This window comes from Falco punctatus (assembly GCF_963210335.1).
Source record: "Falco punctatus genome assembly, chromosome: 1".
NCBI classification, from domain to species: Eukaryota; Metazoa; Chordata; class Aves; order Falconiformes; family Falconidae; genus Falco; species Falco punctatus.
In genome coordinates, this window is record NC_137580.1 from 89316303 (window position 1) to 89332944 (window position 16642).

General features: G+C 41.4%; 1 protein-coding gene across 10 annotated transcripts in view; it reads right to left on the minus strand.

The window, feature by feature from the left end:
* DEPDC5 (DEP domain containing 5, GATOR1 subcomplex subunit) overlaps positions 1 to 16642 on the minus strand; it is a 47498-nt gene that overhangs the window by 7378 nt on the left and 23478 nt on the right. For 4 of the 10 annotated variants that reach the window (XR_013928801.1, XM_080391584.1, XM_080391582.1 and 1 more), the window contains exons 26-38: positions 15277 to 15460; positions 13966 to 14126; positions 12797 to 12914; positions 12460 to 12627; positions 11351 to 11570; positions 10349 to 10482; positions 9425 to 9533; positions 6484 to 6546; positions 4738 to 4889; positions 3888 to 3965; positions 3335 to 3467; positions 2383 to 2491; positions 1904 to 2128 (exon numbers count right to left, since the gene is read on the minus strand). Coding sequence is in view for 8 of the 10 variants with exons in the window: in XM_080391584.1 (XP_080247710.1) it covers positions 1904 to 2128; positions 2383 to 2491; positions 3335 to 3467; positions 3888 to 3965; positions 4738 to 4889; positions 6484 to 6546; positions 9425 to 9533; positions 10349 to 10482; positions 11351 to 11570; positions 12460 to 12627; positions 12797 to 12914; positions 13966 to 14126; positions 15277 to 15460 (1854 nt within the window). In the remaining 2 variants the exon portion in view is untranslated. Of the gene's footprint in view, positions 1 to 1903; positions 2129 to 2382; positions 2492 to 3334; positions 3468 to 3887; positions 3966 to 4737; positions 4890 to 6483; positions 6547 to 9424; positions 9534 to 10348; positions 10483 to 11330; positions 11571 to 12459; positions 12628 to 12796; positions 12915 to 13965; positions 15461 to 16642 lie in introns of those variants that run through there. The other 6 variants (XM_080391586.1, XM_080391585.1, XM_080391587.1 and 3 more) reach the window with 5 other exon arrangements.

The window sequence follows — 16642 nt, forward strand, 5'->3', positions numbered from 1 at the left end:
AATTGGGAGGGATAAAGATTTTCAAGATACATGGAGCTTGTTCCAGAGCTCCCAATGCTTGCATGCAATTTTATGTCACAGCTTGACATTTAGGGAAGGTGGGGAGGGGAAGAAATAAAAACCACAACCAAATCAAAGCCAAGAGAGGAACAAATGAAGTCACGTGGACCAGAGGTCATCTGGGTTTAGTAAAGCTCCTTGCCTCAGATGAACTGGTGAAGTTTGTTGGGTTTTTTAATACTGTTTAGAAGAGGGACAGCACAGAAACATCAATTAAACCAGTTCCTTTGTAAGAAAAAAGTTCCACGCTGGATTTTTCTCCAAGAAACTGTTATTCCTGGAATAACCAGACTGCATGAGAGCAATCTGGAAGCATTTTTCATTCATCCAAGAACTGCAAATCAGTTAAATAGCAGAATGGACACAATTCCAACTGAAATGAAAAAGGAAGGCTACACTGGTGTGTAACTACATCACATGCTGAAAGAATACATTCTTTCCTGGCTGGTGTTAAAGAAAAGGTGAGAAGGCCACTAAAGCCCTCTTCTTTCCTTGTCTGTTTCCCCAGGTGCAAGCTTACTGAGTCTCAGTCTTCTCATCTCACAAAAGAGGACAGACACAGAAAGGTGAAGTGTCTTTCTTGGGCTAAATAGTAAGAGATCAAAGCAGAAACAGGAGCTGGCCCAAACACCTCCAGCCCTCGCAAATCTTCGATGCCAGCCTGTGTTCAGGCTTCAGCTCCGGCCAATCACTGAGCTAATGAGGTTGGATACTAGCCAAAGCAACAGATTTATCGTGCGACAGGGAAAAATACCCTGCATATGTTGGCTTCAGGGAATTAACCATTGGTTCAGACTTCCTATCCTTAATGCTTTCCCATTTCTGATGCTGTTCCTCTTCAAACAAGCCTTTCAGAAATACATAAGGGTTACCGTAACTTCAGGTTTAAGAGATACTACACCAGCATTAAGTCACTTCTCTTCAAAAGGTCAAATATACAAAACAGGAGAACAGCAGAATTTTCTTTTTCTCCTTAATTGATAGGCCTTTAAAAGATGCATCTAAATAAATCTGAAGTTGCAGTTCCATAGCAATGATTTTTCTCATAATTTTAAGCAGGGCAAGAGGAACAAAAGCAAGTGACTCAGGCTGGCCTGGAAATGCAACAAAAAGCTGACAAAGCAACAATCATGCAGCCCGTATGTTTCACAGGCTGTAGTGTAGTCAGCATTATACTTCACACATTAGAGAACTTTAGATAATGTCTAGATATACATTATATATAATTTAGATAATAGTATCTTGCCCAGCAGCAAGATCTTCCAAATGCAAACCCTACTGCTTCCACACTGCAGGGACTGTAGCTGGGCTTCCCAGACTTTCATCTAAGGACTCTGGCTATACATGGTTCTGATTAGCCAAGAAGCTTCTAGCACATCACAAAACTTCTAACACATCTGAATCTTGCTGTGGCTTTTGCCATTAAGAAGCAATTAGATGTGTCATTTTAAGGGCAGTTTGGTTGCTCTGCTTTTCCCACAATTTATCCCTCCATGCTCATCACAGGTTGTGAAGAGTCTGTCTGGATCCACAAGGAGACAAAGTCAGTATTTTCCTCTCTGTATTCTAGAGGATGGCATGGGGGGAAGTTCAGGAACATGGAATACTTACAGAATACTTTTTACTGGATTTCAGTACTGAGAAGCAAAAATTGCCTGCTCAGCCAGTGAAACACACCTTCAGCATATGAGAACAACTCCACGTGCAAGACACATGTAAGGCCAGCATGAAATTTGCAGCTTTATTGCTGGTCCACGTGAGATCATACCCTTGGCTGGCTGATCTTCCCCTTTCAAACTACCCCCTTGAACTTCCCCAGCTGTCACCTGTGCTGTGCATCTACCTAATAATGCAGCTGCCTGGCTCCGTCCTCCGAAACTGCGGCTAAAGGAACTGTGCCTACTTGCATAGGAGGCTGGGCGGCTGGGCAGCCAGGGCAGGAAAAACGCTGGGATGTCCGAGTGCAGGAGCTCTTCTGCCACAAATGCCACCTCAAACCATTTCCTCTGGAAGGCGGAGAAGTCATCCATGGCAGCTGTGTGCCACATGGCAGGCTGCTGCATGCCCACTGAACAAAAAAGCAAGGGGAAGGACAGATCACAGTTAGAAACAAGTGATCAAGAAAGAGATGTACTTCTTTCTGAAAAAGAGGAAGGAGAAAAAATTATGTTGTAATTCCTTTTTTTTTTTTTAACCAAGGTGGCTGAATTTCTTTGACTCTTTAAAGCAGTATTTTCTGCTGCAGCACCCATAAGAATCAAGTACAGCTAGTGATTATACAAAGGGATAATGAGGACAGTCTTGTAATAACACGATGCTGACCTCTGTCTGGTTCCTTGTCCACAACAATCTTGTAAAAATAAAAGCCATAGATAAAGGTTCGTAAAGCTTCTCCAGATGCATGGACAATAAGCTGCTCTTCTAGCATTTTCTGAAGGAAAAAAAGAGAACAGAGCAAACACGATAAAAAAGGAGAAGTCACTCTTTCAGTTACATAAAAAGGTTGCTAGAGTACATTAGGAAATAATTAGTTTTTCTTGACATCTTTTTGTCCAGATATGTGCCTAATGAAAATACCAGCAATGTTATCTCTTGATATTCAGTAAATGTAGCAAGTCCTTATCTCCCTGAGAAATTGCATTTGATCCTTCTGCAAATGTCTGTCTTCCTCCCTTACCCTGATCTGGTTTTATAGATGGATTTATAGGAAGGTAAAAGGTCAGACACATTCCACGTTTCTGCTAATTGATACGGGATCTCAGCAAAAGAATGAACACCAAAATATTTCCAACCTTCTGCCCCTGACACAGTTTGATAGGGAAGAAAAAAAATGTCATGAACACAAGCAGCGTATCTTGCATAAAGCGTGTATACTTCAGTATTCATAAAAGAGAGGTCATACGCTGGTTTTATTACGATTTCATTAATTAATTATCAGAAGAAAAAACAAAACTAAACCCGAAACCAAAGCACACTCTAGCACCTCATAATTCTAAGACAATGGAGAGCTCTTCGTAACTACTAGCTAATTGGAGGTTATACACAGAACTGTCATCACATGTAAGTGGAAAAAAATAATATACATTACTACTGAAGAGTAGGTGATAGGGAATCGAAAAAGTATCATCATTACCTCATGTTCTGTTTAACACTGTTTTCAATGCCTATCAATAAGAGGATTTTCATAAACAGAAATGATTGCTACGCTTTCCTCTACAATTCTACTTTCTTCACAGAGTGAGGTATTTCTGGCCCTCCTTGATAGCTCTCTTACCTGCATTATGTCAATTGCCATGGCTTGGGTCTGCACACCTTCAACATTATTCACCAGCCAGTGTACAACTTCTGCACTGATGAAACAGTAGGGAGAGAGGCCCTTCTGTTCAGAAAGTAGCTGGATCCCTGTGCTGAAATCACAGCATGTCACAAACATGGACTGATTGATAGTTCTTTTAAGTTACAAAGACAAAATTCACTGCTGGGAAAAAAATAGGGGGATAAAGACATAGGACAAGAAACTCACAGAGTGACATATCACTAGTTTCTGATAACAAGATGAAGAGCTAACATTGACAGCACTTCAGTGTCTTACAGAGAATTTTTGCTTTAGATAAGATTCTGGGATTCTAATAATTGAAGTCCGCAGTGATACTTGTATCTCAATTTCTATAAAATTCCTCGTTGGAGAGATTAGAAGTGAGTAACAATAGGATGATTAAAACTATTCCGAAGTTGACATGGGGCTCTCCCTTTGAGTGACTCTATGCCTCATGTCCTCTTACAAAATGTCTAGACAGATGTTAAGCATATTTATATCAAAAACTTACGTGGGGTGTTTCATGGCTTCGAGAATCTCTATCAAGGTGGAGGAAGAAGTCAGCGTGCTTGCCGAACACTGCTGAGAGCTGGGAAGTAAACAGAAGCATGTTCAAAAATCAAGGAAGCTGCCAGATATGTTCAAAAATGTACATTTAAGAAAAATGCTCTCTCTTCTCTTCCCAGCAGTGAATTTGCCACGTTTATTTCCTTTTTCATCTCAGGAAGGACAACTAAAAGCATAAGACCTGTATTTTCCCCTGAGGTCATTGCTATATTGACCCAATATACACTACACTACATACAGCCATCCTCAGGAGAAATTGAGAGCAAACATTTTGAGGTTGGCTTTTTTTTTTTTTTTTACTGTAATATACAACTGCAGGAAACCGGTGCTAATACAGTTTATTTTTAATGTTGCTTCCTCCCCATGTCTCGCCTCCAGGTTAGAACCTCTTGGATTTCATCAACCTACTGCATCTAGTTAGACCTGCAGGGCCCCCTTTGCTATAACAGACAGAAGACAGATGTCAATTCAAAGCCTGCTTTTCTGCTAACAGACTTCAGAAATGGAATGTCATCGTTCTTCATTTCTTGAAGAATGAAGCTCTTTTTGTGGGTGGGGAAATTGGGCCTTGTGTTCATTTAATTCTGGAAAACTGGGTTGCAAGCCTTATTTTACTACCACTCTTTCTGCATGTGGAAACGCTGCAGTAAAGTCTTGTGACAAGTGCTTTCTAGTGCTGACAGACACAGCACATCTTGTTCTCAGGTTTCTGTTTTAAGTGCCGATTCCTTGACACCAGAAAGGGGAACGTAACTGAGCAGAACTGCAGCATAGCACTGCTGTGCTTTTCTTACCCGCCCTCTGCAGCACCAGCTGTGGTATATCCTTGGTCTACAACATTCTGGGAACTTCCCAAGGTCTGCATGTTGCCCCGATCAGGTAACTGCCCCGTGTTTATCAATGTGTTGCTGTCTGAGGTTGCAGGAACTGACTGATCTATAGAGACCTGCAAGGAGTAAACAGCAACATCTTTATGAAATTTGTGATGTAAGCTCTTTCCCATTTTCTCTCCTCCCTGCATCATCAGTATTTCAGCTCAAGTTAGTTAATAAGCAATACCATAAGCAAGCAGAAACATATGCAGAAAAGATAAATACAGTTTTACTTTTGCCATCACTACAGAGCTATTGACAAATGCGAAATTCAGACCCCAGTAAAAGATGAGGATCACCAACTCAGCAACAACTGTGTTGACAGAACTATGGACAAACCAGCAACACCAGTCCCAACCTGACATTTTCAACCTGAGTAAATAACTGTGATTACAAACATGTAATGGACAGAACGGGACATTTAATCCCTATGGGAAAGTAGTAAGCAGTTAGAAAAAAAGTGTTTTAACTAACTCTCAGACAAAAATACGTAAACGTATCACATGAAATTCAAGTTTCATAATGCACAAAATCAGCTCATCTTCCTTCCTTTCTTAGGGTAGTACCAGGAGGCTGGTTGGCACCCACCCACACCTATGTCACCAAGACAACAAGAACACTTTCCTCCCGCAGGAACACTTGCACTATTCTAACGGTAGACTGAATAGTTCACAAAAATTAACATAAAATCATTTCAGAAAGAACATTAATGCTGAAGGATTCAGCAAAGTACAGGCTGCAATTGCCATCTGTCATTAACACGTATGGTTTAGGAAAAGCACATTATATAAAAGCTAGAGAGGTGGGGGAGAGGAACACGTACAGCAGAGTAACTCTGGTTAAAAGCTGGTGTAAATACGAGGACTGATCTGCCACGATGAATCCACATCACACACAGAGCTACAAATCACAAAGCTGGTAGTTTGACTTAGATCTGACAGCCAGACCAGAGTCCTTTTATTTATGCCACTTCTCACATCCCAGAGATCTCTCAGTCCACAATGGCAGATGTCCCTTTTTGGGCAGCCAAGAACAGCAGATGCTCCAACATGGAATCCACAGTCCCCACAGCCAGCTAAATCCACTCTCCCTCCTCAGAGCTCACTTCAGCTAGCAGCATTTTCTAAGGACACACTGTGTTACTACTAACCCCTAACTGCTGTTAAGTTTACACACTACTTCTGTCACAATGACTCTTTTACACGAAGATGACAACAATATTTTCAGCCCTTAGTTGTTTAAGAACCCAAGGACACAATTTGACTTGGATCTCCCCAGAATCACCTGTCAGTCAAATACTACAGAAGAAATTTAGCCAAGAATGAGATGAGTAAGCTGTTGCCATTTTGTTTAGCAAGGGAAGATGGAAAATGACTACTTCTGCAACACAAAAAGAGAAGCTTCAGTAGCTGACAAGACGGTACTGCAAGGACGGTCAGGCTAGTGAACATGGACATCCAAAGCACATCACACACATTGAGTGGTGGAAGAAAATAGTTTCATCCACCACTGCCAGCCACTTTGTCCTGTTAATGCTGTGCACCTCCTTCCCAACAAGCAGATCTGGAAACTAACACTAGTTACCCACATGGCAAGCTCACGAAAACAAACGATCTCTATCACCTCAGCCCAAAAGCCAGAGATGACAAGACCCCACTCAAAACTAACCTGTGAGTAGAAGGTTGAAGCTGTACGTGGGCTGCGAACAAAATCCATAAAGAAGGACCCATCCTGAAGGCATTAGAGAAAGTAGGCCCATTAATGGCAACAGGAACAAGGAGTTGAAGAAAAGCAAATACAAGGTTGTGCAAGTATGAAATGACCACAGAGAGAAAGTATGAGAAGAATGTAAATTCCAAACAGACCCAGAATGTCAGATGCCACAGAATGCTGCAGAATGCACATCGGGAGTTACTTGCACACATACCTTTACTTTCTCTGTAAGAAGACATTGCTCTTAGCACAGATGCTTTTGCACACATACCTTTACTTTCTCTCTCTGTAAGAAGACATTGCTCTTAGCACAGATGCTTTTCTGAAGTTTTGAAAACCACACTGATCAGAAGCCAAATGAAACTACAGCCTTCCCTCCACACTTCAGAGGAGAAAGACTTGAGCTCTAAAGTGTGTGGGTTTCATGCAAAGCTGAATAGTGATACAGAAACCTGTAGAACTGCATGTGTAATGATGAATATCCAAAGGAACACAGCTTTTTTCCTAGTCTGTCAGTCATGCAAATGACAAAGAGGGAGAGGCAAAGAAGCTCTTTTCAGGAAGCACACTCTTCCTCTCAAATGCAGGTCTGATACGGTGCAAAGGAAAGGGAAGAAAAATTCATCACAAAGATCTTTCCAACATTGTGTTTAATACTTCATGCATAATTAAACAGATACTGCCTGTGCTATGTTATGTTCCCCACCTACTTGCAAACCCTGGGTGAATTTATCCCCAGCTGCTGTTCAAAGCTGTGTCAAGATTCTCTTATCACATGAGACAATGCAGTGGAACTCAATTAGATTTTCATTCCGTATTTGCAGTTCTTTATCCTGCTCCCTAGGCAAAATATTTTGTCTAGCCTGCAGTTAAGATGATGCTTACCCTGGTATGTACATATTAAACACCTTCTGGAAAGAATCAACACCAGGGTTATATGGCTGACAATTTACGCAGTGCAGAAGCAGAGCCAAGCATGTCGTATCCATACGGGCAAAGACTTCCCAAACAGATTATGCATCAAGCTAACTCACTGTGTTAAAATCACACTGTATTGCCCCGTAACTGGCTGAAGTGACTTCTCAGTTCTACTCTAAAACAGAGTAAAGGTGGAGCCAGTGGCTCATGTAAGTTTTGGAATAACTCCAGCACTGAATAGCATCCTAGAAAAGCACTTGCTCCTTTGGCTGCTGACAACACACACAGCTGTGACAATTTGTCAGTACTTTGGCTGCAAGTCTCTGGACAGCCAACAGACATACCCATGCTGCTCAGCCCTAAATGGGTTGTGTTGCCATGGAAACACAAGGCACACATTTGCTGATGTTTTCAAGCGAACACAAAGTTGCTCAATAAGGCTATCTGTCCACCAGCACCTTTCCAACAAGCTGTGAGCCATCAACTTGGAGATCGCAATCACTCCTTTTCCAGTCCCTATGTGTAAATACTTATAAGAGTGTTTACTACTATAGTGTGAAATGCTTTGAACATAACACATTCTTCCACCTTCTCCAGTTAGCTCTCCAAAGAGGCTTTTGAATATCCTTACTTTTAAAATTACACAAGATTGTATTTGCTTATCAGCATTTGCTGGTAGCACCAAGTCTGCTACTTTGTTTCCAACACACCTGTGTGCCACTGCAAAGGAAGCCAGTTTGGCCTTTTTCCCTCTGCTGTGCAGAACAACCCCACACAACATTCTTCTATCCTGTGTCCTACGTGGAATTTTCACCAGTTTTACTGGTAGGAAGTGATATTGACAATTTCTGTATTTAAAGAGGGAAGTTTGATGAAGCTGATTTTAGTAGAGGAGAATGCAAAGCCTGAAGTTTGCAAACATGCCTCAAGTCAGTTTCTGCACCTATTTTTTCCAAGCCTAGCAGGACTGCTCCAGAATCTCATCTGCATTTTGTGAACACCCTCATTCTACAAATAAGTATCTATTAAGATGACTGCAGTTAATCTATCACTTCAACTAGCAATATCCAGGTCTCCAGAGTAAAACAACAATTCTCCCTGATGGTGGCAAAAAAGCGTGGATGTCAGAACACTAGATGCTAAGAAAAAAATACAGAAAGAGATAGTAAAGTTGATAGCAGGGAATCTGAGAACTTTTTCTTTGCAATACTTCAACTGTTGAACCCAAAGAGAGGTCACACGTGTTAATATCTTTGTTCACTTCCTTGTTATTTCTACTGAAAGACCTTCATACCAGAATACAGAAAAATAATCAAATATTTCTGGTTGGACTTGGAGGTGTAGTTTCCGCTCTCCTGGCACTCACAGAACAGTTAACAGGAAGGCTGTGGGATAGCAGTCTTTTCTTTAAGTGCCCAAAGGGAGCTCCAGGAAGACAGTTTTCTCCAACCTGGAGTCCAGCCAGTGAAGGAACGACATCTAAATCACTACTCAGGAACACATCCTCTCCTCTAAGCAGATGCAAGTGACTCGAGTTCCTGCTGTTAAAATTCCACTGAAGCATCACACAGTCACTGTCTAGAGCTGGATTTTGCTCTTAAAGACAGCCTTCACATAGGTGCAGATAGCACTGTACTATTACATCTAAAAACCAAACCTTGACTGAAACAAAGTGTACTACCGAAAAAGGAAACGGACTAATTAAAAAATACCACTTAAATGAGCAAAACACACCACAACAGCATCCCAGGGATTCCTTCTCATTGTCACAGTGTTAAAGAATTAAAGGATGGTTGTTCCCCAACCTCTTCTTATGCCCTTGCTCACAAAGGCTTAAGGACATCCCCAGTACAGACCTAGTCCTTGCTGGATTGGAATAAAATGTAGTATGATGTAGCCATGTGCCTGGAGAAACAATCTTCTATTATTTGAGAAATTCTTGTGTAAAAACAGTAGCTAAAGACCAGAAAGTCTTTACCTTACGAGGGCTGTCCATATAGGTGGGTGTGATAGCAATGCTCCCGCTCTCCGAAGGCTGTCCAGAGCTCTTCCCAGAAAGCACTGCTGCTTGCTGCTCCCCCAGCGTCCTAAAACAAAAGGAAGCTTCCACCTGAAGGCAACTGTTGCAGAGGGGTACTCCTCTAATTTCAGACATTTGCTTTCCCACACTCTGAAGCAGAGAGTCAATCCAATGTTCTGCAAGTACTTTTTGCCCCATATAAACAATATGGACCCTTGAACTTAACTCAGTTTTATTACGTGTGTGTAATACTACCTTATCATTAAAAAATACTTAATTTTTTTGTATTTAACAGCAACAATGTTTACATTGTGTTTACAGCAAATCTGATATTAGTACTCTGAGTTTCTTTGAACTACTGTAGATCAATACTGAAACAAAAACTCCAGAAGTTTCACAGGTATTTTAATTAGACATTATCAGTGAAAACAAGCTATTTTGTTTAGACTGTATTTGTTACCCAATGTTCATATTGAGGCCACCTAACTAGTGTGCTGTACTTGTGTACACTTACGTCCCAGTGAAGCTCGTATGTGAATGCAATAATACTGGAAAACCACAAACAGATGACAAATCTGATGTGTAGTAGACTGAGATGATAGTTAAAAAGATGCTCCTTCTAAATTACTGGACATTCACTTCCCTAGTTTCCATGTTCCTTTCTAGTCTTTGGTAATCATTCTATTAATAGAAACGTAACAGGGAAGTCACTGTAAAAGCCCAGTATTTCCCCAGTCTGGCCACAAGGACACTAAAGAAGCAGGATCACACAGCTCTCTTTTTTTAAGGCAAAGTTCCCCAAATCTGCTTTAGCCAGGCCAGGTAGAATAGGTAGGAAGGATGTTCTAGTGCTCTTCACACAGCCTAGTTGTAGGGACTCACTTCTGACTGGCTTCCATCTGCAGCAGAGCTGAGAGTGCTGAGGTTCCTTTCTTTCCAATGGGAGGCCCAGACTGCTCCAGAGAGTGGGTGGGAATTGGACCAGCAATCTGCAAGCCTTTCATGGCAGACCCTTTCTAACAAAGAAAAAATGAAAGCACAGGCTTGGTCAAGCTAGGCTTAACTAGTAAGCAAGAACACACCTCATGTCAGCAGGGCTTTATTAGGTACACTTTAAAAAGGGAGTTAAACCATAGGTACATAAGAAATGGAGCAGCCTAGCGTCTTGTGTGGACTCTATTCTCAAAATAAAATGGATGTTTTTCTGGAAAAGGTGGATTTTCTCTGAAATAAATTATCCCATTCAGTGTGTGAATTGGAAGAGCATTTGATACACACTAACGAGTTGCTCATCACCTTCTTGAAACTACCATTCACCAGGAATTCACTCATATGGTTCTCTTTTCACAATCCTTTTCCTGAATTCTGCAGCACACAACCACCCCAGCTAGAAGTCACCAGTTTACCTCACAGATGCCTTTTCATCAATTATTGGCACCGCAAGGTGCAGGCTAACCGTATCTACAGCACAAAGCAATGAACATTTGCAAAGAGGTAACATCAGGCTTATGGTAAGAGAAGACCAGCTGAGGAAACCAGCTGAGCACCACCAGGCTAAGGCACAGCTACACTATGCAGAAGAGCTTGGCTTCCCACCCAGTGACCTAACTGTTCTGATTCTGGTTCCAGCCACAGCAGCATGGGATAGCCATTCCAGGTAAACGTGAGTAGCTCAAGAATAGCAAGGTGTTAATACAGCCATACTATTTGAAATCTGAAATAGTACATTGGTCAGCACTGTGCTTTTTGTATGGATTACCCACACCCACATACATATCCCCCCAACTTGCTTGGGATTGCCTCAGGGTCTCTCTGCTAATGCTTCATTAGATGGTTCAGATAAAACTCAAACTCAGCTTCTCACCCAACTAAAAGCTGACTCACTCGAATCATTCGATCAGATCTATGACGTCGACGAATGCGGTTCAAACCCTCCACAAAGCGAATGAATCCATCTAGAAGCTGCCACTCCTCCTCATCAGAACGCGGCTTGTCACCATACACATCACAGTGCACTTCTCCTTCCATGATGCGCTTTGTGGCACTGATGCAGGCAGGCAGAAGTAGAAAGCGAGTCCTCCAAAACTTCAGGGACTCAATAAGACTGAAGGAATGTGGGAAAAAAAGACAGAGTTCAGCAGTTTCCTATGAAGGATTTTAGAGTAAGTAAAATACATATCTATCTGCTGTAAATTTCACCGAGTATAGTGAAAATCTCGTTCTGCTATCCTTGAGTAAGAAAGAACAGATATGCAAAGGAATGGTCAGCAATATGAGTATCACTGGGAAGGATTAAAACATTGACATGCAGAGGAGAAAACAAGGCTATCTTCAGAGTAATCGTGCCATAGATACATATTTTCTTTTCTGTAAAAGATAGATTACAAAAGCTTTTTCTCTAAAAATAAGCAAAGAAAAAAGGAATTGCAAAGGTACACATTAGAGAAGGAGGTATTTTGATTGAGACCTCAAAAGAAACAAAGATAGACTGGTTTTGCTGAGAGAAGATACAAAAAAAAGGCTATTGATAGTAGTGTAGATATTCCATACTGCTAACAAGAAGCCCTGCTCTACAAAGCTTAGGACTAGGACTACAGTCAAACTAAGCCTAGGACTCAAGCAAGCCTCCGACAGATCCAACTAAATGGAAGCTGAGTCAGATCCAGAAATGAGTAGGCTGCCAAGAAAACCATCTGTGTGGTACAAAATGCCATTGTATTCCTTCACATTTGTAGCAGCAGAAAAAAACCCCAACAATTCAAGCTGAATTTTATGATCAAGACTTTGTATCAAAGACCAGATAATGCAACAGCAACACACAGTAAGACTCCTACGTGGCAACAGCTGCTAGCACCATACAAGTGAAAGCAGGGCAGTTACTCCCCCTGGAGTACCGAGTATTTGTGGGTTGAACTTGTTGCAGAAATTTCAGGTCAAAAAGGAAAAGAGGCAATTAGGACACAGAACAGTCTGGATGGAAAAGAAGATCTCACCTAAAATCCTCAGAGCCAGCAGAGCAGATATACTGATCCAAGTAATTCCACTTGTACTCTTCTAATCTCTCATGGGAGAACTCTACCCAGCAAGAGACAAATTCAGAGTCAGAGTGTGAGGGGCACAAGCTGTAAGTGTAGTTTATCTGAGCAGATTCATATGGATACCTAAAAGAGAAAACACAAACTTTAATCTCAGCATCATCAATAGCAGTGCTTCTCTTTCTTAAAGAGAAAGGAGGTTCTGCAGTATGCTCTTTCAAGCATGTACAGGCAGCTGGAAAAGCATGTTCATCTGAACATGGATAGCAAACTGCTCAGCCAGAGAGATACTCACTTTGGCAGATATCGAGTCACAGTAATTATTTTGTCTTTTAATGTTACTTTGTGGAAAGTACGGCCCATACTCAGCCAGTACTGATCTTCCTCCTCAGGTCGATTTCTTGATACAAGACCTAATTGTAAAAAGAAAAACACCGTCCCTTTCAGTTTACTGCAATAGTCAGAACTTTGTCAACAAGCTACCTATAGAACGAGACTCCAGAACTGGGCTTCTGAACTCAAGATAAACTAAAAGCCGTATTTCAGACCACCTTTTTTAAGGAACATATGCACAGTAAGCCATTTGTTCTTACAATTAGGATTTGCTAGTATCACAACTGAAGAAGGGGGGCATTCACAATTCATACACCAACACAGACCTTCTCTAATCAGGACAACTAGAGAACAGACAGTATGAAGTGCTGAGAAACTGGTGGATATGATAGTGAAGCTGGGCTCCGCTTCCTCTCCATGCCTCATTCCTGGAACTAACCACTTAAGCTTGGCACTTTACCAAAGGAGCCTTGCTGCTCATTCCCAAGCCAGCGAGTAACAACCATACCCTATTCATGTGTATTCCTTTGAATACACGAATAATGAACATTGCATCATGCTGAATTGTCTAGAGAAAATCCAGAAAAAAAGCCCTAAGTCAAACAGTAAGTCAGCTTCTCTCAAAGGAATACTATACCCTCTTAACCCACTCCAGTCCTCTGGAGCTGAACTAGGTTTAGCTGACTCAAGGTTTCAGGACAATGAAGCTTTGCCTGTCTACCTGGGACTATCACAGCTATTTTAGAGTTAGGGAGCTGCTTCTAGAGACATGCATTTGGGAGCTTTGGGTCTGCCTTCTTCTAGAGATGTGCCTGCCCCTGCAGTTACCTGTGAATTGTGTTTAACATGTATTCACCCAAATGACACTCAAGCCATATTTCATTTGGGTTGATCATCATGAATATGAGGCCAGTTTCTTTTTACAGTTCAAAAATCCTGCACCTGTCCCTTCATGGTGCAGCTGAGTTGTTTCTGCTGTCCCAGATCAGGCTCCCTCCAGCAAAGATTTTTGTGTAACAACAAAACAACCAAAAGGCTTCAATAAGCATCTGTGCCCAATTCATAGAGGTTACGGGATTGGCAGAAGGAGAAAAAGACAAAAGACTAAATTGTCAATACAAAGTCACTCACCTCGACTGTAAAGGGGACTGCTGCTGAGTGGGGGTGGCACGGTTGTAGCTGGTTTCTGTGGTTTGGATTGCACAATAATTTGATAGCCTTGCATGAGACGCTGACAAATAAACTCCTCAAACACCTGTTGGGCTGTCATCTGCACTCCTTCCTCATCTCTCCTGAACACAAAGGTTAAAGAGACTAGAATAAGGAAGCTGACCACACACCTATTCTTAGCTCTGCACTTCCTAACTGAGGATTTATGCCTGCACTGGGCTCTGTGCAAGTGGAGCCCTCTGCCTGTGAAAACCAACCTGCAGGAACAGGAGAGAAAAACAGGTACCTTTCTATTTTAAACAGGTGAGATTAGCTGGCTGGCAATACTTACTAATGCCTTTGAAAGCAGTTTTGCAACTAGTAACATATTTGCTTACAACAGTTGTTAAACTTCCAATAAATTCACTAACGATCACTTTTACAGCATTTTGCAGAGATTCTCAGCAGAGCTCAGAACTGCAAGTGTGCAGGCAATGCTCCACCCTCTGCTACAGTAGGAAGTCTAGAGCAGAGAGAGATTAGAAGACACATCACTATGGCATCTTATTCCAACTACCACTGCTCTGAACTTTGCCTTCCTGCTATAAAGGGACATTTGACATTTCTTATAAGTGTTTCTTCATGAATCCTGCTGTTTCTTATGAATTTTAATCACCTTGACTAATATTTTGGTTTGTTCCCATAAAACAGCAACACGAACAGGTCTTTCTGATGTCTTACAAGTTGTGGAAAGTTTGAAAAATGTTTAAGATAAGACAGCTGCCAAAAAACCCCCAAACCAATCCTATTGGAGAATAGTTACCAGAAACCTCCAGGACAAGCCAAGAAGTTCTATTTATCCCACTAACACTATTTTCCACCAAGATTCTTGAAACTAAATATCCCTGAAAGTGAGGATAAGCATCTTAAACACTGCACATACATGTGCATTTGCTCATTTAGTGTTTCCATAATACTTCCTGGAGAAGAGATTAACAAAGATGATAGCTTGAGGTTGATTTTTTTTGACTGAAACACAACAGAGTAAGTAAAGAGAGGTAAAATTTTGAAAGCAAACAATAAAATCTACAGAACACAATACTGCCAGTTGGTAACATCAGAAAAGGTGCAAAGTTACCACTGAAAAGAGAAAACTCTGAGTATTCGGTTGCTAACTATGTTAGCAATTCGTCTTTCTCTTATACAGTCTCCAAAGTGTTCCTCTTCCATCAGCTGCGCCTTAAGCGCTTTGATTCAATGCAAGTTACTTTACAGAGAAGGTGCTGGCCAAACCTGTCAATGTCAGCTTCTGGGAGGAGATCATAGCAACCCTCAGTGTAATCATTCTGCAGACTCTGACGGTCGGGGAAGTAGTCCGTTGTAAGAGGGAGACATGCCGGAGTAGTGAGAGATTTCCAGTCCACTCCAACTGTACAACAGAAGCCTGGCACTACGGGGGGAGCAGACAGCGTCAGAACTGCCTCGTTGTATCATTGGGGGAGCAGACAATGGGGGCATATATGGTCACCCATGAAAAAATAGGGTGCAGAGGAAGATGAAAGAAAAGTGTGAAGAGGAAAGTTAGAAAGAATGAGGGACAAAAACAGAGTTGGCATAAAGTCAACAGGGACAAAAAGGGGGTGGAATGGGAAGGGAAAAGGAAAGTAGGATGGGAAGAAGGGAGGGAGAGAAAGAGACAGAGTTTGTTAAACAATGCAGTGCACATGCTAATTCAATCCCATCATGCAAATGGCATTCAAAGTTAATACATTTAATTTTCTCTTGATTGAAAGCTAAAGCTGACACAGCCACCGCTCTTCCAAAATTACAGCATGTTAGGTGCCATTACTCATTATTAATAAAACAGATCAACATTCCAATTCCGCACAAGAAAACCAGACCAGCTTTGCATCCTAGACAACTGCAGGAGGAGCTGGGGATAACGACAGAAAGAATGACAGACCAGCCTCTTTCTGGAATAGTACAACAGCAGAGAAGGAAGTATTTCTACAGTTATAAAAACAGAAGACAGATCCAGAGGGGTGGGAAGACCAGAAAAATCGTAACTTGGAAAGCAATCCTTCCCCACACCCTTTCCTAGAGTTATGTTGCAGTTCTGAGATTACAGAGATCTAAAACTAGACATTAAAAAGCAAAAGCTAACTAAACTACATCAAATCATCAATTCACTACTGCACTACACTCTAACCTGCCTCAAACGATCTATATCAAGGCACTTGGCCAACTACTAATTCTTAACTTCTTGTCATAGAGATCTTAGAAGGTTAATGGCAGGAACACTGCACAAAAAAGTAATACAGGACAGACTGCTACAGAGAAAATGTTTTTTTAAGCAGTCATACACTTGTTTTTCTATTAGATATTTCTCAGCAAATGGTACCAAATTCAGAAACTGACTGTACTACTTCTGCTTCAATTAGCTGGTGCCAAGCAAACCTTTCATATAGAGAGGCAGGTAAGAGTTCAGCAGCTTCAGCATTTTGCATAACAATGTCTGGTAGGTACTGAATTTCTCAGGTGTAATACAACAACCAGTTTTCACATATTCTTAAGAGACACAGAACTGCAATCACAGCGAGACACACAGTACAGGGAGATCCTGCAAATTACTGCAAGGCAAAATAAAACCCTGCCAAAA